Source organism: Daphnia pulex, chromosome 7 (genome assembly GCF_021134715.1).
Source record: "Daphnia pulex isolate KAP4 chromosome 7, ASM2113471v1".
In the NCBI taxonomy this organism is placed as follows: Eukaryota; Metazoa; Arthropoda; class Branchiopoda; order Diplostraca; family Daphniidae; genus Daphnia; species Daphnia pulex.
The window spans coordinates 336,878-357,325 of NC_060023.1; the positions used below are offsets into that span (position 1 = coordinate 336,878).

General features: G+C 40.0%; 4 protein-coding genes and 2 long non-coding RNA genes across 6 annotated transcripts; 4 read left to right on the top strand and 2 right to left on the bottom strand.

Annotated features, from left to right (window-relative positions):
• Window positions 1-505: 505 nt before the first annotated feature.
• On the top strand, window positions 506-2,251 carry LOC124196823 (brachyurin-like). The gene is made up of 5 exons (XM_046592058.1): window positions 506-927; window positions 991-1,166; window positions 1,226-1,324; window positions 1,391-1,530; window positions 1,595-2,251. The coding sequence occupies exons 1-5, from the start codon at window positions 629-631 to the stop codon at window positions 1,844-1,846; spliced, it is 966 nt and encodes a 321-aa protein (XP_046448014.1). The 5' UTR covers window positions 506-628; the 3' UTR covers window positions 1,847-2,251.
• Window positions 2,252-2,345: 94 nt separating this feature from the next.
• LOC124196822 (transmembrane protease serine 9-like) lies at window positions 2,346-3,901 on the top strand. Its single transcript, XM_046592057.1, has 5 exons — window positions 2,346-2,737; window positions 2,811-2,986; window positions 3,056-3,151; window positions 3,220-3,356; window positions 3,439-3,901. The coding sequence occupies exons 1-5, from the start codon at window positions 2,346-2,348 to the stop codon at window positions 3,772-3,774; spliced, it is 1,137 nt and encodes a 378-aa protein (XP_046448013.1). The 3' UTR covers window positions 3,775-3,901.
• A 931-nt stretch (window positions 3,902-4,832) lies between these two features.
• On the top strand, window positions 4,833-6,514 carry LOC124196820 (brachyurin-like). The gene is made up of 4 exons (XM_046592055.1): window positions 4,833-5,381; window positions 5,453-5,625; window positions 5,695-5,930; window positions 6,003-6,514. Exons 1-4 carry the CDS (start codon window positions 4,888-4,890, stop codon window positions 6,291-6,293), a joined length of 1,194 nt encoding a protein of 397 aa, XP_046448011.1. The 5' UTR covers window positions 4,833-4,887; the 3' UTR covers window positions 6,294-6,514.
• Window positions 6,515-6,946: 432 nt separating this feature from the next.
• Window positions 6,947-8,494, top strand: LOC124196821 (brachyurin-like). Its single transcript, XM_046592056.1, has 5 exons — window positions 6,947-7,467; window positions 7,536-7,711; window positions 7,786-7,878; window positions 7,961-8,103; window positions 8,167-8,494. The coding sequence occupies exons 1-5, from the start codon at window positions 6,989-6,991 to the stop codon at window positions 8,434-8,436; spliced, it is 1,161 nt and encodes a 386-aa protein (XP_046448012.1). The 5' UTR covers window positions 6,947-6,988; the 3' UTR covers window positions 8,437-8,494.
• A 707-nt stretch (window positions 8,495-9,201) lies between these two features.
• LOC124196827 lies at window positions 9,202-11,002 on the bottom strand. Its single transcript, XR_006875838.1, has 4 exons — window positions 10,768-11,002; window positions 10,586-10,692; window positions 10,054-10,149; window positions 9,202-9,657 (listed from the first exon to the last, which is right to left on the bottom strand). It is a non-coding gene; the product is annotated as an uncharacterized LOC124196827 (long non-coding RNA).
• Window positions 11,003-15,901: 4,899 nt separating this feature from the next.
• Window positions 15,902-18,551, bottom strand: LOC124196825. The gene is made up of 5 exons (XR_006875835.1): window positions 18,426-18,551; window positions 18,244-18,350; window positions 17,624-17,816; window positions 17,187-17,322; window positions 15,902-16,968 (listed from the first exon to the last, which is right to left on the bottom strand). It is a non-coding gene; the product is annotated as an uncharacterized LOC124196825 (long non-coding RNA).
• Between the last annotated feature and the right edge of the window lie 1,897 nt (window positions 18,552-20,448).

Sequence of the window (20,448 nt, forward strand, 5' to 3'; positions counted from 1 at the left end):
TTTGCTAGTCTCGTCAGTTTCGTTATTTCCTTTGTGAGTTCAATAAAAATCTTTAAAAAATACAAAAAGTTTCAATTCTTATTGTTTAAAATTTAAAAAAAAAACTGCAGTTTAGGGTTTAGGGGTCCTAATTTTGTTTAGGGGAAGATAATTTTGCTCACTATGCAATTGATGACGTTCAATTTCCCCACTGTTTCACGGCTTAGATTTAACCCACTGCATGTCGTACAATTTTTCCCGCTTCTACGCTGGTATAAAAAAACAGTGGTGCCAAATTCAATTTAAAAAAAAACAAAAAACAAAAATCAAACAAAAAAAAGTCTTTTCAGCTTTCTTAATCTGCACCTGTATCTCCCAATATCTATTCCATGGCCAATAACCTATTTTGTTACACATATCTCTGCGGGACAAACACACACGGAACAAAGGCCAGCCCTTTTGCATATCAGTCGAGCTGTCGATTCCCCATGCAGCTGAGAATGAAATAAGATATACGACCCAGGCTGAAATGTGTGTTGGCTGGGCAGCATTTTAAAACAGACCGAAATCAAACAAGCATTTTTCAAATAGATCGCTCTGCGAGTCAACACATTTTCAGTTGGTGTTCACCGTTAAAAGACAAAAAGAAATGGCCTTCAAGTTATTTAATATCAGTTATCTTGTCGTCGTCATTAACGTTCTATTCGTGATCGGTGCCAACAGTTTGGGGTTCAGAAAATCTTATTCGGCGTTCGACGCCGATTGCGGAATGGTCGATTCGATTTCCAACAACAGGATCGTTGGTGGAGCAGAGACGCAACCAAACGAATTCCCGTGGCAGGCCTTCCTCCAGGTGGAAATGCAAAGTGGCAATGCATACGCCTGTGGGGGGACTTTGATCGCCGATCGTTGGATCCTGACAGCCGCTCGCTGTCTCGTAGTACCAGGGTAAACAATTCCATCATTATCAATGATAAGGTTCAAGTCAAAATTTCATTCTTTGTGAATTAGACAAAAGGTGAGATACATCGACGTCTATCTGGGGGCTCACGATCGCACGGCAGAGTCGGAAGACAACCGGAAATTGTATTCGAATAGCGAAACCTTTATCCATCCTGCCTGGAATCCGGCCACCGATGCAGGAGACATTGCTCTCATCAAACTCAAAAGCGCCGTCAAATATTCACGTGCCATTTAAAAATGTTCTTTAATTTAAAATAACAATTAAATTCAAAAATTTGTACAGAGTACATCCGCCCAGTGTGTCTGTCAATTTCCGGTATCGACGAACCTGATTACGTCAACGAAATGGTTACCGTCACGGGATGGGGTACAACTTACGACGGTATTACGTTCAACATGTGACGACGAGTTAATCCAAATCAAAGTTAAATGTTTCAAAAAAATGCAGGTAGTCCACGTATGAGCCCAGTGTTACATAAGATGACGGTCCCGGTCATCTCCAATAACGACTGCAGGGCAACTTATGGCGACAACATCACGGACGACATTATGTGCACCAGTGGCGCCAACAACATGGGAACTTGCATAGTAAGTAAACGCATACTAATCATCAAGTGAATTAACTTTTAAAATTTATGCAAATATTACGCAGGGCGATAGTGGCGGACCGATGAATTACAAACAGCCGGACGGCAGGTGGAAACAGATTGGAATTATTTCGTTCGGTTCGACCGAGGGATGCCAAAAAGGTCACCCAAACGGTTACACCAGACTGAGCTCTTATTCGTCAACGTGGATCAAGGATGTCATTGAAACAACTTCCGGCACTCATCCGACAACATCCGCCTTTTTATCGACGCCCCTTATCTTCGTTTCCATCGCTTTCGTGACGGCGTGCTTCTAACGACTCATTTGCATGCCCTCCCACCCACCTACTAAATGTATATTACCATCGTCTATTCAGTTATTCTATCAAGTCTCAAAACAAGTTGAATCACCAAACGATTTTAAAATGTATAAAATGAAATTTTGAGTCATCGGTGATTACGTCATTTTAATAGCCCGGCATTTGTTACAATTAGATACCCGCCAGATGACACAAGCGTATAAGCATTTACGTGAGAGCATTGCGTATACGAGAGTGTCATAGCCTATAATCAGCAAGCAAATCGCTGTAAAATAACATCTTTTACAAGTTTTAAACAACATTTTACTTCCCCTAAAATCCCAGATTGCATCAAATAACCCACAAATGGTGACATATACCAATTTAGTTCACAGGCAATAAAACTTGATAATTTCACGCCGATAACTTAGCCACACTAAACTTCCCCTGTTTTAGGTATAAAACGCTTGAAAAGCATCGACAAAAGTACAGACACATTCGCGCTATAGTAACACAAATGTCGGCCAAGTTCCTAGTAAGATCTCTTTCCCTCGTCCTCTTGACGGCCGCCGGGTTGACATTCGCCTCCGACGAGGTCGACAACGTCATATCCCGGCTGATGCTTTCGCACCGGAACAACATCCTAGCCCCTCTGGCTCAAAGTGGAATTTCATCCAGCGGCAGGGCTACGGCTACACCCTCTTACGCTGATTGCGGAGTGGCCAACGAAATGGCGACAAGCAAAATCTTTGGTGGAGGAGAAACGGCACCCAACGAGTTCCCCTGGCAAGCGACCCTCCTAGTTGTCAAAAGCAGCAACGAAACAAATTCGACAAATTCCTGCGGAGGCAGTCTGATTGCCGATCGATGGATTCTGACATCCGCCAGCTGCCTGGAAGGGCCACCAGGGTACGAGTCCAAAAACAAAAGACCATTTAACATTTTTTAAATTATTAATATTTCATTTGATTTGATCATGAAGGCAAGATTTAGAGGCGGTATATGTTTATCTGGGAGCGCACAACATCAGTGCCCCATCAGAAGCGAATCGCAAAGAATATTGGGGAAACGAAATTTTTATCCATCCCAACTGGAATCCTACCACCAAGGCCGGAGACATTGCCCTGGTTAAACTCTCAACCGTCGTCGAGTACACGAGTAAAACAAAATCAAATCAAATTCTAAAACAATAATTTCAAAAAATCTAACGATGTAAACTTGATGCAGAATACATCCATCCCATCTGCCTGCCAAATCCATCCGAACCTGATTACGTCAACCAAAACGTCACCGTTACAGGATTCGCTGTTGTACAACTTGATGGTAAAATACACATTTCAATCATTTCCAATTAATATTTTACGTCAACGAGTTGTTTCGACACATTTCAGATAATGATCCGAGCCTCATACTTCACAAAATGAACGTCACTGTCGCATCGAATAGCGATTGCAATGCCACCTATGACAACGTCATGACCGATCAAATGATGTGCGCAACAGGAGCTGCCGATAGCGAAATTTGCAAGGTCAATATTGCCGCACCGTTTAGATTAGAGTTTTGAATCGAGGGAATTTTGATTACAATTATTATACTGCTGTCCGAAACAGGTCGACGAAGGCAATCCGATTATGGTCAAACAGACGGACGGAAGGTACAAGCAAATCGGGATCGTTTTACAGTTTTATTTTTCAGACTTCTGCCATTTTCGCGAACCATTCGCCTACACCCGATTGAGTTCTTATTCGTCTTGGGTCAACAACATTACCTCGCCTGCTCCCAGTCAAACTTCGACCACCAGTCAATCTTCAACGTCGACCAATTCCACGTCTACTACACCAAGGACACCAACTACTACACCGAGCCCATCTTCTTCGGCAACCATTCAAACTTCACTCGCTATTTTGTTGCTCGTTTCATTGATCAGTTTTTCGATAAATTTCTAAATCTGTTTCCCACCCCATCCTGCATTTCTAATTCTGGCGTTTCGTCTATCAAAGAATTGATGATCAATTTAAATCAAAAAGATGGGAAAAATAAATGCTATTCGATTTGAATCAATAACACATGAAACACGAAGATTTTGCATTCTTCTTCTCAAAAACAAGTCCGAAACAAGTGGCCTGGGAAAATTAAATCCCCCCCCCCAAGCTTCAAAATAACAAGTGGAGCTCATTAGTTACAAACAAATTTCTTATCGGTTTCTTAATCATCCACGTACCCATTTTTACGCAATACGACACAATTCAAGGATAGATAAAAGTCGTATCTCTATAAATCGTCGCACTGCATAAACAAGCCGCGGATAAAACATTTAGACTGGAAATTTGATTTCAATTAGACTGTCCGACAGGTCGACAAAGGCAATCCGATGATGTTCAAACAGACAGAGGACTGCGCCTACAAGCAAATTGGGATCGTTTTATAGCGCCGAAATGAGACTCCTGCCAGATTGGCGATCCTTCCGCCTACACCAGACAGAGCTCTTATTCGTCTTGGGTCAACAATATTACGTCACCTGCTAACAGTCCATCTTCGGCCAGTCAAACGTCGGCCGTCTCTTTGCTACTCGTTTCATTCGTCACTTTCGCATTGAGATTTTAAATGTCTCTTACCAAATTTCAACAGACATTTTGGACGATTAAATTTTTCGAAATCAATCCAGTTAAATGCCGTGAGAATGTAGTCAACATTTTTATCAAGTGGTTGTGTACCGAGTTGTGTTTGCATTGTCAATAAGAGTTGCAACCGTTTCGATATTATCTTGGCTTAAAATTCAGCCGAAATGTGTCTGAAAAATGTCGGTTGGAGCCGTTATTAAATATCCCCTCCTAATGGCTGTGTAAATAACGTAATGCATCAATGTAAAAAAATCGCTCGATAAGTCCAAGTTAGGTTTTGTACAAACACACAAAACCCAAAACATAGCAAGGACATTGTTCTAGAAACGCTTCGATCGCTATTGGTATTTTGTTATCAATTTGATTCGGACGATTATAAAACGGTCAGACGCAATGCAATGAGTGCCATTGTTACACCGTCGTCCATTATTTCAAAAAATGTCCCCCATCAAGTTCCAATTGAAATCCATCGTCTTTTGGGCTGTTTTCACCTTGGGATTCTGTTCGATGATTCCATCTGATGACGACGCGAATGTCATCGACTTGCTACCGCAATTGTCCAGCCCGGAATCAGACGGCCAGGACGCCATGCCAATTTCCTGGGACGACGTGGATCAGGAACCCATTGAAATTGTAGCTCCCAAAGCAGCAGCAACAACTGCCAGGACAACCGCAAGGACTTCGTCAACTCCATCCGGCAGTTTCACGACCCCTTTGCCGGGGTCGTACTGCGGAGTGGGCTGGCAATATCCGGCGGATGATGATGAGGAGAACAACAGGATCGTTGGCGGGACAGCGACATACCCAAACGAGTTCCCCTGGCAAGCGTTTCTACGAGTGGAAATGAGCACGGGGAGCATTAAGTACTGTGGAGGATCTTTAATATCCAATCGATGGATCCTTACGGCCGCCCACTGTCTTGTTTCGCCAGGGTAAGTTCAATAGCCTACTTTTTAACTTGATTTGAATGCAACTTAAACAATTCTTTTGATTACATTTGAAGGAAAACATTAAAATCAGTCGGAGTTTACTTGGGGGCCCATAACATTACCACGTACGAAACCAACCGGAAATCTTATTCGGCAATGCAAGTCTTTATTAATCCGGAATGGAATCAAACCACTCTGGCGGGAGATATCGCTCTGATTAAATTGTATTCTCTAGTCACCTTCTCTCGTAATCTCTTAACTTGTTATTCTTTTAAAATGGCACCCAACTGTAAAAGGAATTAATTTGATTTGACAGGATACATCCGCCCGATCTGCCTGCCGAGTACAGTCGAACCGGATTACGTCAATCAATACGTGGTCGTTACAGGCTGGGGTAGTAGTACGACGAGAGGTAATTCCAGTCTCAGTCCTGTACTCCGCAAGGCGACAGTCCCGGTCATTTCGAACGCAGAGTGTCGATCCGTTTACAAAGGGATCATAACCAGCAAAGTCATGTGCACCAGTGGATCCAGCTATCGTGGAACGTGCAATGTAAGTAACAATGCTCATAAAATAATTGTCGATTATTAATATGACGTCAATTTGTTTCTGAAATTGAAACAGGGCGACAGTGGCGGACCGATGAATTACCGACAGTCAAATGGCAGGTGGAAACAGATCGGGATCGTTTCGTTCGGCTCGTTGGTAAGTTGCCAGAGCGGCCGTCCGTACGGTTACACGAGACTGAGTTCTTATTCATCTTGGGTTCGTGCCATCGTGTCGGCCAATTCCGCGTCTACTACAGCAAGGACACAGACTACTACTACACCGAGCCCATCTTCTTCGGCAACCAGTCAAACGTCACCCGCCATTTTGTTGCTCGTTTCATTGATCGGTTTTTCCATGAATTTCTAAATCTGTTTCCCACCCAATCCTGCATTTTAACTTCTGGAGTTTTGTATTAAAGAATTAAAAATCATTTTTAATCGAAAAGATAGAAACAATAAAATATTCGAGTTGAATCAATGAGGCGGTGATTTTTGAGGTCGTTATCTCTGATGACATTTCGACCAAAATTTGAGAGAGATATTCAACTAATGGAAATGTACCGAATATCATCTGACTCTGTAAACAAATGAAATAACAATTCCACCCTCGATAAAGGAAGTTGTTTGTATAGAACCAAAGTCCAGTTCGTGTTGCACTTCTTGTGAAAGAAACGACAAACCAGAAAACAATTAAGCCCAACGCACGTGTGCCTGATCGATCTCATCAATCCAACATTCTCAAAAAACAATTATCAAGTACGTCACTGGCTATGAAATCGATCGTTACAATACCAAAAGCGTAACAGGTTCCGTATCTTCTATACGCAATTAAAAGTGGCCTGGAAAAATCGATTAATTAAATTCCCCCCAAGTTTCAAAATAGTGGAGTTCATTAGTTGCAAAACAATTCTTATCAGTCACGTCCCCCCATTTTACGCAATCTACGTAATGACTCAGCCACACAATAGAAAGGAATAGATAAAAGTCGTCGCTACATAAACAAGCCGCGAGGGGTCATAAAAATCTAAAATTGGTTAATTCTCCACGATAATTCCATAGACAATGGCCGTCGAAAAATTCGGGTCCCTGTTTCTAACGGCCTTCTTAATTGCAACTGCTTCCGGATCGATTGCCCCACTGAAATTAGACGCTCAGGAAGTCGTCCTCAACTTACAGCCACCATCGTTCAGCATCAAATTAAATCTCCGCAACGACAGCAGTTTACTGGATCTGCCATGGACCAATGGGAAACAGCAAGAAAAGGTTCCTGCACCCGACACTACCATTTCTCCTATTAGAACAACCCCCAGCAGAGCCCCCAGCACGACGCCTTCCTATTCGTACGGTGATTGCGGAGTGGCCAATTTGATGGATGAGGAAACTAACAGGATCGTTGGCGGAGTGCAGGCCATTCCCAACGAATTCCTTTGGCAGGCCTTTGTCAAAGTGGAAACTAACGCCGGCAACATTTACTACTGCGGAGGGAGTTTGATCGCCGATCGATGGATTCTCACTTCCGCCCGCTGCGTTTTAATCCCAGGGTGAGTTAACTACAATTAACAATTAAAATTTAATCCTTTCATTTTAATCTTCCTGTTATCATTTAAAGGCAAACACTGAGGTATTTGACGATTTACCTCGGGGCGCACGACATCACAGCGTCATACGAAGCCAATCGGAGAGTTTACAACGGGTACGAAGCCTACGTCCATCCGGAATGGAATCCCAGCACACAGGCTGGAGACATTGCCCTGATAAAACTCTACAACATCGTTACCTACACACGTAACTATGCAAATGATACCACTGGATTGTTTCATACTTTCAAACTTATAGCCGAAAAAATGTGAATTGAACAGAATACATCCGCCCGGTTTGTCTGGCAACTTACAACGAACCGAGTTACGTCAACAGTAAAGTTACCGTTGCTGGATGGGGTACAACAAGTGACGGTAATTATTCAAAATGAAAAATCATCGCTTTCAATTTGGAGTTAGAACATAAATACAACATTTTGTTTAAATAACCGCATAGGAAGTTATACTCTGAGTCCGGTACTCCGCGAAGTGACAGTTCCAGTCATCTCAAATACTCAATGCAGCAATTACTACGGCAGCGCTGTCATTACAAGTAAAGTCATGTGCACCACCGGAATGCTCAGTCGAGGGCCATGCAACGCAAGTTCCAAAAAAATTTCAAAATCAAAATTTCAAAAAATAATTGCCAATATTATTACGCAGGGCGATAATGGAGGGCCGTTGATTTTCAGAGAGTCTAACGGCCGATGGAAACAGATTGGGATCGTTTCGTTCGTCTCTAGTCAAGGTTGTCAGTCAGGCTATCCGTACGGTTACACGAGACTCAGTTCCTATTCGACGTGGGTTCAAAACGTCATTTCATCCTATTCCGGTTCATCTTCTACTACAACCACGCCGAGTTCTTCTTCCGGCAGTCAAACATCCGCAATTTTATCGCTCGTCATCAGCCTACTCTTGTTAATGCAACTGTAACGACTGTACACATTCCCTATTTTGTCCTGAATTGAATAAAACGTTGCATCGATTCCAACTTGATGTGAGTCACTTCGTCGCAATCTAAAACGGATTTTAGAATCCTACGGTATTAATAAACCCATGTGTCAACTTTTTTTTTCAAATCAGTGACGTCACAAATGACTGGGCGCACCGGAACAAAGAGAGTCTCCGCTGTGACGTAATCATGAAAAGGGCCTTGTATCTTTTGAGTCAGCAACACCTAATCTTTTCACATTTGTCGGCCTCACTATATACTCACTGGCGGTGGTCCAAGGCTATTATATAATCAGTGCTGTACAACAAACCAATTCAGTTCAGCGGAGTCTAAATTAGTAGCAACATTTTCTCATGGGAAAAGTTCACAACAAAACTGTCCATATTTATAATCTGAAAACATGAATAGTAAAAGATAAACCAGCTCATCCTTTCTTTAATGCATTTCCCCCCGGCGGTTAGACACGATCGTTTTGTAATGTTCACATAAAGTGACACATTTCCACGAGAAGATTAAAAATAAACAATTGGCCTAATCACATGAACGCCAAATCAAAGAACAACGTTCACTTCGTTTGTTGGCAACAGATGTTAATTGCCTAGTCATAAAAATGCAAAAGTTGTTCAAGTCTGCGGACTTATCAGGTTGGAAAGCGGAAAAACCGTTGCGATTTACGATTTTGCTGTAATAACACCCGATGAAAAAGTAAAAATCCAAAATGTCATCCTACCTTGAAATTACGATGCAGGAGACTCGAGTCATTTCCAGCAATCGGACGTTTTCTGGCTGAACAAGACTGGAAGGAGGTGGTTGGTTTCGCAACACTTTTTCTTGAAATCATTTGGAACCATCTGAAAGGAGAAGAAATGTATTAATGTCAAGAATAATGTTTCGAATAGATTGTCAAACAAATCACAGCTGTACTAGTTTAAACAGTGTCATATAAAGTCATTTTTAGTTTTTAGTACTACGTCATCGACCCGAAACAATTTAGAATCAAGCTTAGCTAATGGCTGCAGAAGATCTATCTATCAGGGCCTCCAAAACAATAGAAAAAATTGATACAGACCGCCCAAAGCTGGAAATGTAATTGACAATAGCCTTTTCTCGAAATTTTCATTTAATGGCGACGAATTAGTTATAACTTGAAGTTGTAGAAATAGTTTGACGAAGGAGCACTGGTAACGTGAGAAATATTCCATCTAATCAAGAAAGAATTGAAAACATTATTAGAAAAAGGACATTTAATCATGGAACATCAGAAACAGACGATGAACAGACACGAGTTGACAGATAACAGAAACATAAAGTTTCGGTGGACATCGTGGTCTGATGGAAAACGCAACCACAACATTTGTTTATAACCGCCAGACTATAAATAATTGAAAGGCGTCATATGTGAGCTACATCTCGCAGAAATTGAAGGCGCCATTAAACGAAGATTAGTCATCACTGCCAAGTGGCTTAAAATCAAATTTGCAATGAAACGGTCGTCTGAATTACCTTAAATGGATGAGGAAGTCGAACGTCGTAGCTGGAAAAGTCTCATGTCAGGTAGGAAAAGGGGAAGGAAAGGAAGTCCTCGTGAATACACTCACCTTCGCATGAATGTACACGAGGACACAGTCAAAAAGGAAAGTCGAGAAAGAGTTGACTGACGTTGGATTGTCGGCTCCGAGAGATGATGAGAATACCTAGAGAAGAAAAAGACAAATTGACGTGACAATTATTCGAATAGAATGTGATAGACCTAAGGCTATATAAGACTGCTGCTAGATTGACAAATTTTCCTCATCATCACTCAGTGTACAGTTACTGCTCGTCATAGGCTGTAGAGAAAAAAAGAAATCAAATAAATCTTGTGAATCTATCTAGCCCTTGGCAATTGGAATGGAATTCTTTAGTATTATCACATTAGAGTTTATCAAACATTTTATTTGCAAAATGTCATACTAAGACTAAAGGCATCATATCCTACATTAACTCTGATGAGATAACTGCTAAAATGAAAACACGAATTAGAAAGTGTTGCCAATTTGAACTTCAATCAGTACCATGTAGCAACCAGTCAACCACGATATGTGAAAACTCCTAACTTATCTTCCCCTTCTACAAAGAAAAAATAGTTACCTCTACAAATTAAAACAGCAATCACACAAACAGCTTCGTTGATAAGGAGGATCAAACCACGTGCAATTGTGCATTAGAACTTTGCCAACTCAGACTTCATGGAAAAACTAAGTCAAATAAGTAAATCAGAATTACATTTCTTTCTCCTGTAATGTACAATCTTTTAATTGAATTACATTTACCAATAGAGAACTTCTATTATAGCCATTCGAATAGGTTACTTCTTATTGGATTCATTCAAGATTTCACGTGAAATGTGTTATAAGCCTAGACTCGCCTACACCACGGTACAGCAGCAGACGATTACTTTTTTGCGCCACTAACTGCTAGTGTAGTGAGTCACCTAGCGGTAGACAGCGTTTCCAATTTATTCAAATGAAGAAACAGCTGCACCGCCCCCTGATGGAATGAGCCACCTAGCGGTCGAAACTCGAAATCCTTTCGTTTGTTTATTCAAAAAAAAAATTCAGCGAAATCTTTGGACATCAAAGCATCACCTAAATGATACAAATAGTTTAGCTACTAGAAAATGTTTTCTTTCTCACCGCAATTCGTTAATCAAGTGGGGTAACTGAATCGAATAAACGTAATTCGGATTAATGTTGAATACCTGATTCCTGAAGACACGATGCTTTACCGTAATCATTCGACATAAATATCTTAAAAAAAAGCTAGAACACATTAAGTGTAAATATAGTAATAGCGACTGTACACATCTCATTCCCTATGTTTTCTCCTGATTTAAATTAAACGTTGCACCGATTCCAACTTGAGTTATATTGCCGCAATCAAAAACGGATTTTGTAAGAATAGTTTTTTAATGCCCATTTCAAGTGACCTGGACACAACTTATTCCTTGTTGTTTGAAGAACAATATATAGAAAATTGATGAGCAAATATTAAAATAACACTTTTGTTTCTTGTCCAAAAATGCTTAATTGTTAATTGCTGCAATATCCGACCGTTCAATTTAGTACAGGTTTTCGGTTCTTAATTAGAAAGAAAGTAAAAACAGAAATCTAATTGAAAATACAAAAATCTAATTGCAATTTATTTGGAGGTTAAATACTAAAATAACCATATGTATGCAAAATCCAAGGAATAAAATGAAGTACAAACAACTTTCTTATATGAGATATGTTAAGAGGTCGGGTAGGTGAGTCGGACAAGGCGTCACTTAGTGATCGGGGCACTTTGAGACGTGAGGTTCGATTCCCCTGGTGAGCAAAAATGCTCCCACACCCGAACCCTTACCATTGCTCACGAGAGATGTCAGCAGTAGGTCGGTCTAGTGTGTAAGATTTTCTGTAGTCATTTGCGACTGCTTGACCCTGGTTGAACGTTCATCAACTAAGCATCTTATCTTTGTAAGCGAAGAGACTGGGCACCGTTATCAGTTAAAAGCGATGTGGGTCCGTGGAACATTACCAACGTCTCTTCCTAGGCCGCTTGTTCACGCAAGCGACCTAAGCAAACTAGATGATGGGTGGAGATAAAAAAAAAAAATAAAAAAATTCGAACGACCACCCGACGACCGCATCTCACCCGTTTCTTTTATCTTTTTTTTTTCATCTTTTACTTTCAATGGATGTTTGACGTTCAAACGGCACCCTTCCTCTACCAATTGCAATTTTTGGCACGTTGAAGTTAAACGATTATCGAATGAAATGTCGGATCATTGGGCAGAATTGCGGGGCCATTCTCATTTGTGACAGGTTTGCAGCAACCACTGGCAACGGCTAGCAACAGACGAAAAATGCCTAAACAACCAGACGGACATGCAGTGAAACGGCAGCTGGCGATTGTAACGATAAGAAAAAATGTGAAAATTGATGACCCATAAAGTAGGAATACTGGTGGAAAATAAAAAGAAGGGATGTGATTAATCAACTTAAGGAATAGCAAATGACGGTGGTCAGGGTAGTCATCATTGTTGGTTTAACAAAAACAATTCAAGATGCTATTTTTTTTTCAAGTAATTTACGTAAATACTAAGGTCTTTTGACGGGTCTCACAGCGACTTGACGTCCCACTATGATTCCCTCCACCCGTTTTCGATATGCAAATGAAGAATGAATATTCCGATTTCGACTTGCTGGTCCCAAAATCAGGGTCAGGTTATTTTGTTTAACATTAAATTAAATTGAGCGAGAAATCAACAGTTGACTCATCCTTCAAATTTCACTTCAATTGTTAACTCGTAGTCTGAAAGAAAAGATCCTTTGCTGGACACTCGCAAGAAATGTCCGATTGGTCGTTGTGTTGCTTTAAGATAAGTCATCGTCGGTCTTCAAATTTCAATTTTCAGAGGTGAAATTAAAAGAGAAATTCAATTCATTTTAAATTACAATGTCTCAGCAGCAGGTATTCAATAGCTAACTTTTAATTCAAAATCAATTTTTTAAAACTAGATTTTGAAGTTTCTCAGTCAGAACCAAACGGTCGGTCAACTTGAAATTAAAAATGGATTAAAAATCGACAATTGGAAGAGAAAAAGAACCGGCTGGAATCCGGAGTCGAACAGCTAGTCATTCGATCAGAGGACATACCGTGTCGACGTTTGTCGCAATTGGACGAGAAATGAATTGACCATAGCCATGAATAGCCACAAACAACAAAAGTCCGAAACTGAAATATCAAGTGAATAATCTGGATTAAACAAGATCCAGTTTAGTGCATGTTAATGGAGTGGGTCCGGTATTAAATACCATCAGAGGGATACGACACGAGCGCCACCAACGGCGGAACCGGAAAACTCGGGCATTACATAACGTCAAAGATTGCGTCTCTAAAACATGAATGCTTTTGTTGATTGATGTCAGGTCGCAAAAAAACGAAATCAATACTTTTGAAGATGATTTTGAATAGTTTGATGGCATTTGCTTTCGAAATTCCATCAAATCAAAAGCGATCAGTAAGTGGAAGAGTCACACATACGTGGTCGCTCCACTACTATCCACTAGTCGAATGCGATTCGAAATTGAACCGTCTCGTCTGTAAAAATAAAACTCGAATCGAGTGGGAGAAACCCAAAATCAATAACAAAATCAACAAGAGCCTCTGAGCCAAAATCGGTGAACCAGACTTGGCTGATATTCCCCGACATCAGGCGATCGTCAACAGGAGTGATACCACTAAAAAGTTTTATTTGATGTATTTTCCTGAAAAAAAAACCTAAATTGTGAGAAGACGACTTGATTTGGAAGATGTCCACAAATTAAAACTTGAAAACCAATTCAAATATCTTATTCTTTATTGACACCAATTTAGACCATGTTCACTAGAGATTGACCGAAGGTTTGATCGATTTGAGCGGCGGAGAACGGTTAAAGTAAAAAAAATTTACTGAACTAATAAAACTGATTACCGGCCAGTGAAAGCTACTAAAAAGAGGATGCCATTCAAGTTTATAAACGTGGAACTATTCATAAATTTGAAACACCCAAAAATATAATCACAATTTGTTTGGAGGTTAAATGCCAAAATGGCCATATACAAGAGTCATTGGGAGTTGACAGCCAGATAATCATGCCAAATACAAGTTATGAAATTAAGTACAAATATGTCTGTTAAGGGAAATGTAGTAGTGATCGATTGGGTGAGTTGGATAAATCGTCGATTGGTAATCGAGACACTTTCATAGTGATCGAGACGTGAGTTCAATTCCCAAGGTAAACATCGATTACATTTCCTTAATTCTCAAAAATTATTCATATTACATTATTAATTCTCTACTATTCTCTACAGTTCTTCAAATACAGGAATTCTAAAATGCCAGGACCTAGAAATTATTATCTCGAAATGAAAATGAACGGCCATGACGTACGTTTGAAACTGGACTCTGGATGCGATAAGCCAATGATCAGCAAAGCCGTGTGGACCCAGATGAAGGAGCCAAAGTTGTTGATTATCAAGGGTATTGCCAGAACATCTGCGACTGGAGTCGTACCGGTAAAGGGCGTATTCTTAGCCAGGATGCACTTCGCTGGAATCAATTTCCGCTGTCCTGTCCTAGTGTCAGACGATGACAACACACGCAATTTGATTGGGCGGCGAGCGTTTCCATTCCTCATGGATTTTAACTGGAATAAATTCATCCGTGACGGAACAATTGCAATGGTATCATCCGATCTAACTATGCCCGATGACGAGAAAAAGCAAGAAATGATGGCTAATACCGTCAAGTGGCTAACACTGCCGTTCTACATCAATGTCTTGGTAAACGGCAAAGATTATGAAATGAAATTGGATACGGGATCAACTCTCTCAATGGCTGGCCTTGCGAAATGGGAAGAGTTGGGGAAACCCAGACTGACTACGGTCACAGGCAAGAGAGTCACGAGTACGAGCAATGAGCCAATCCCACTTCTCGGCAGGTGTTTACTCAACATCACGTACAACGGTGTCAGCGCAACATTGCCACTCCTGATTGCCGACACCAACAGCTTCCAGGCAGTTTTGGGGATCAATTGGTTCGATTCTCTAAAAATAGACTTCAATACGATCTTCCGAAGTCTACAATTCGACAAGTCATCCCGACCACCGCCGGCAAAACAGACCAGAAAAGTGAAGGATTGCGGCGAAGGCAGCCAAACGGAGGACCAGCTCGTACCTCAGTTGATACAAGAAAATGACAAGCCGCTCGAACAGCCGGTCGCAGGGCCCTCAGTGTCCAATTCCGACGCAACCGCTACTTCACAACCAGAACAAGTGAAGTTGGTAAGGAAATGCCAGGCTCAATCTCCGACACCCGATCCAGAGGCTAAGAAAGCTAGAATCGTTCATGATCTACAGAGCAGCGCCATAAGTCCATCAGCCAGCCGGTCTCAATCGTCGAAGATATCGCTCACTACTCGATTGTGCAGGAAATAGGGATTTCGATGTACATCTGTATCTGAAATGTTCTAACTGTATATATAAACTGTCGACTTTGGATTGCCAATACACATGTCAAAATTTCTTTTCATTTCATCATTTTATTGTAATTCCCTTCCCACACGTTAAACAAATAAGAAAATGATTGTGGTTACAATTCTCGTTTTAGCTTGCAACATTCTTCTTTGAAATTATTCACGGGACTCCAAACGGGAGAGCCTAAGACATATTTGACAGCAAGAATTTTCGAATATTGTAATTTCATTTACAAATTGACAATCCTTTGGGCAGTTCTTAATCATAAAACGAATATGAAAATTGATGCGGTTCACGTACGTCTAAAAAAAACCCACAAACGGCCCCCCTGGCGGTGGAAATGTTCAGTCCATTTTTTTTTTTTAATTTCCATCCTTTAAGGAAACCAAAATTAAAATCAACAAGAAGCGTAAACAGTCACACAGCCCAACAATAATAGGATAATGGCAACTCATTCTCTCGAACGCCATCTGTCAGTTAACCCAAATCGAGCAGATAAAACGGCGATTCGATGGCACGGGGTTTAGTCAATAAAAAAGAAAAGAAAAAGAAAGACCAAACTGGACGAGTTTTCACCGGGGGTCCTGTTAAGAGTTCAATCAATCAGAATGTGGACCAGACCTGCCAATCTCCTATTTCAGCGTATCAAGACTCAAGAGAAAAAGGTTTGTCTTTCCGTCTCTCTCCATTCAGCTTCAATCAAGGATGCTCCTTGATAAATCCTGTTCCTTACTAATTGAACAACAGGCTGCTTTCCTGGGAAAACGATTTCGCACAGGATCAATATCAGTGGCCTGCTCATCCTGCCCAACAAAAAAGATTCTGACAGAAAAACAGCTTGTTATCGGACCCGACATGCAAACTGGATAAAAAATGACTGGGCAGCAGCTGTACCCACCAGGGAAATACCCACGAGTCACACTGATTCAAAATCGATTTCAATCAATAAAAAAATAGTTGGGACATTTTCTCATGGGAAAAGTTCACAACAAAACTGTCCATATTTCATCAGAAAACATGAAGAATAATAGACAAACCAGCTCATCTTTTCTTTAATTCATTTCCCCCTGGCGGTTAGACACGATCGTTTTGTAACGCGTAAATTGTGACACATTTCCACGAGAAAATTTAAAAAATTGGCCTAATCAAATGAACGGCGAGAATATAAGAAAAAGCTCAAAATGGTTCGCTTCGTTTGTTGGCAACAGATGTTAATTGCCTTGTCATAAAAATGCTAAAGTTGTTCAAGTCTACGGACTTATCAGGTTGGAAAGCGGAAAAACCTTAGCGATTTACAATTTTGCTGTAATAACACCCGATGAAAAAGTAAAAATCAAAAATGCCATCCTACCTTGAAATTGCGGTACAGGCGACTCGAGTCACTTCCAGCAATCGGACGTTTTCTGGCTGGACAAGACTGGAAGGAGGTGGTTCGTTTCGCAACACTTTTTCTTGAAATCGTTTAGAACCATCTGAAATGAGAAGAAATTTATTAATGTCAAGAATAATGTTTCGAATAGATTGTAAAACGAATCACAGCTGTACTAGTTTAAACGGTGTCATATAAAGTCATTTTTGGTTTTTAGTACTACGTCATCGACCCGAAAAAATTTAGAATCAAGCTAAGCTAATGGCTGCAGAAGATCTATCTATCAGGGCCTCCAAAACAATAGAACAAATTGATACAGACCGCCCAAAGCTGCTGGAAATGTAATCGACAATAGCCTTTTCTCGATATTTTCATTTGATGGCGACGAAGTAGTTTGAACTTGAAGTTGTAGAAATAGTTTGACGAAGGAGCACTGGTAACGTGAGTAATATTCCATCTGATCGAGAAAGAATGGAAAACATTATTAGAAAAGGAAATTTAATCATGGAACATCAGAAACAGACGATGAACAGACACGAGTTGACAGATAACAGAAACATGAAGTTTCGGTGGACACTGGTGGTCTGATGGAAAACGCAACCACAACATTTGTTTATAACCGCCAGACTATAAATAATTGAAAGGCGTCATATGTGAGCTACATCTCGCAGAAATTGAAGGCGCCATTAAACGAAGATTAGTTATCACTGCCAAGTGGCTTAAAATCAAATTTGCAATGAAATGGTCGACTGTATTACCTTAAATGGATGAGGAAGTCGAACGTGGATAGATGGAAAAGTCCCAATGTCAGGTAGGAAAAGCGGAAGGAAAGAAAGTCCTCGTGAATACACTCACCTTCGCATGAATGTACACGAGGACACAGTAAAAAGGGAAAGTCGAAAAAGAGTTGACTGACGTTGGATTGTCGGCTCAGAGAGATGATGAGAATACCTAGAGAAGAAAAAAGACAAATTGACGTGACAATTATTCGAATAGAATGTGATAGACCTAAGGCTACATAAGACTGCTGCTAGATTGACAAATTTCCCTCATCATCACTCAGTGTACAGTTACTGCTCGTCATAGGCAGTAGAGAAAAAAAGAAATCGAATAAATCTTGTGAATCTATCTAGCCCTTGGCAATTGGAATGGAATCACATTAGGGTTAATCAAACATATTATTTGCAAGATGTTATAATAAGACTAAAGACATCATATCCTACATTAACTCTGATGAGATAACTGCTAAAATGAAAACACGAATTAGAAAGTGTTGCCAATTTGAACTTCAATCAGTACTGTGTAGCAACCAGTCAACCACGATATGTGAAAACTCCTAACTTATCTTCTTCTCCTTCTACAAAGAAAACATAGTTACCTCCAAAAATTAAAACAGCAATCACACAAGCAGCTTCGTTGATAAGGAGGATCAAACCACGTGCAATTGTGCATTAGAACTTTGCCAACTCAGACTTCATGGAAAAACTAAGTCAAATAAGTAAATCAGAATTACAATTCTTTCTCCTGTAATGTACAATCTTTTAATTGAATTAAATTTACCAATAGAGAACTTCTATTATAGCCATTCGAATGATTACTTCTTATTGGATTCATTCAAGATTTCACGTGAAATGTGTTATAAGCATAGACTCGCCTACACCACGGTACAGCAGCAGACGATTACTTTTTTGCGCCACTAGGCACTAACTGCTGGTGTAGTGAGTCACCTAGCGGTAGACAGCGTTTCCAATTTATTCAAATGAAGAAATAGCGGCACCGCCCCCTGATGGAATGAGCCACCTAGCGGTCGAAACTCGAAATCCTTTCGTTGGTTTATTCAAAAAAAAAAAAAAAATCAGCGAAATCTTTGAACATCAAAGCATCACCTAAATTATATGGCATCACAATGATATAAATAGTTTAGCTATTATAAAATGTTTTGTTTCTCACCGCAAGTCGTTAACCAAGTGGGGTAACTGAATCGAATAAACGTAATTCGGATTAATGTTGTGTACCTGACTCCTGAAGACACGATGCTTTACCGTAATCATTCGAGATAAATATCTGGAAAAAAAAAGCTAGAACACTTTAAGTGTAAATATAGTAATAGCGACTGTACACATCTCATTCCATATGTTTTCGCCTGATTTGAATGAAATGTTGCACCGATTCCAACTTGAGTTATATTGCCGCAATCAAAAACGGATTTTGTAAGAATAGTTTTTTAATGCCCATTTCAAGTGACCAGGACACAACTTATTCCTTGTTGTTTGAAGAGCATTTCACTTATATTTTGACGGTTTTTAATTTTCTTTTTATTGCAGATTCGCTGATTCTTGTAACTGTATTAAAATTTAATTTTAAAATAGTTACATGTATTTAATATTTTGAACACATTTTTGTTAACACTTTAGGTACCAGTAAATTTATTAAAAATTTATAGATTTTAATGTTAAAAGACTTAAGACTTATAAAAATAAGTTAATATTAAAATAACACTTCAATTTCTTGTCCAAAAATGTTTAATTGTTAATTTCTGCAATATCCGACCGTTCAATTTAGTACAGGTTTTCGGTTCTTAATTAGAAAGAAAGTGAAAACAGAAATCTAATTGAAAATACAAAAATCTAATTACTATTTATTTGGAGGTTAAATGCTCAAGTTACCATATGTATATGCATCATCCAAGATATAAAATAAAGTACAAATCCCTCTCTTAACGTAAATCAGTAGAAGTTCGAGTGGGTGAATTGGACAAGGCGTCGCTTAGTATTCGAGGCACTTTGAGACGTGGGTTCGATTCCCCTGGTGAGCAAAGTTGCTCCCACACCCGAGCTCATACCATTGCTCACGAGAGATGTCAGCAGTTGGTCGGTCTAGTGTGTAAAGTTTTCTGTGGTCATTTGCGACTGCTTGACCCTGGTTGAATGTTCATCAACTAAGCACTTTATCATTGTAAGCGAAGAGAACTGGGCACCCAGTCAGTTAAAAGCGATTGGGGTCTATGGACCATCACCAACGTCTCTTCCTAGGCCGCTTGTTCACGCAAGCGACCTAAGCATATCTAGATGATGGGTGGAGCAAAAAAAAAAAAAAAAAAAAAAAAAACGAACAACCACCCGACGACCGCATCTCACCCATTTCTTTTATCTTTTATTTTTTCATCTTTTACTTTCAATGGCTGTTTGCCTGTTTGACGTTCAAACGGCACCCTTCCTCTACCAATTGCAATTTTTGGCACGTTGAAGTTAAACGATTATCGAATGAAATGTCGGATCATCGGGCAGAATTGCGGGGTCATTCTCATTTGTGACTGGATTGCAGCAACACTGGCAACGGCTAGCAACAGACGAAAAGTGCCAAAACAACCAGACGGACATGCAGTAAAACGGCAGCTGTCGATTGTAACGATAAGAAAAAATGTGAAAATTGATGACCCATAAAGTAGGAATACGGAGAGAAAATAAAAAGAAGGGATGTGATTAATCAACTTTAAGAATAGCAAATGACGGTGGTCATCATTGTTAGTTAAACGAAAACACTTCAAGATGCTATTTTTTTTTTCGACTTATTCACGTAAATA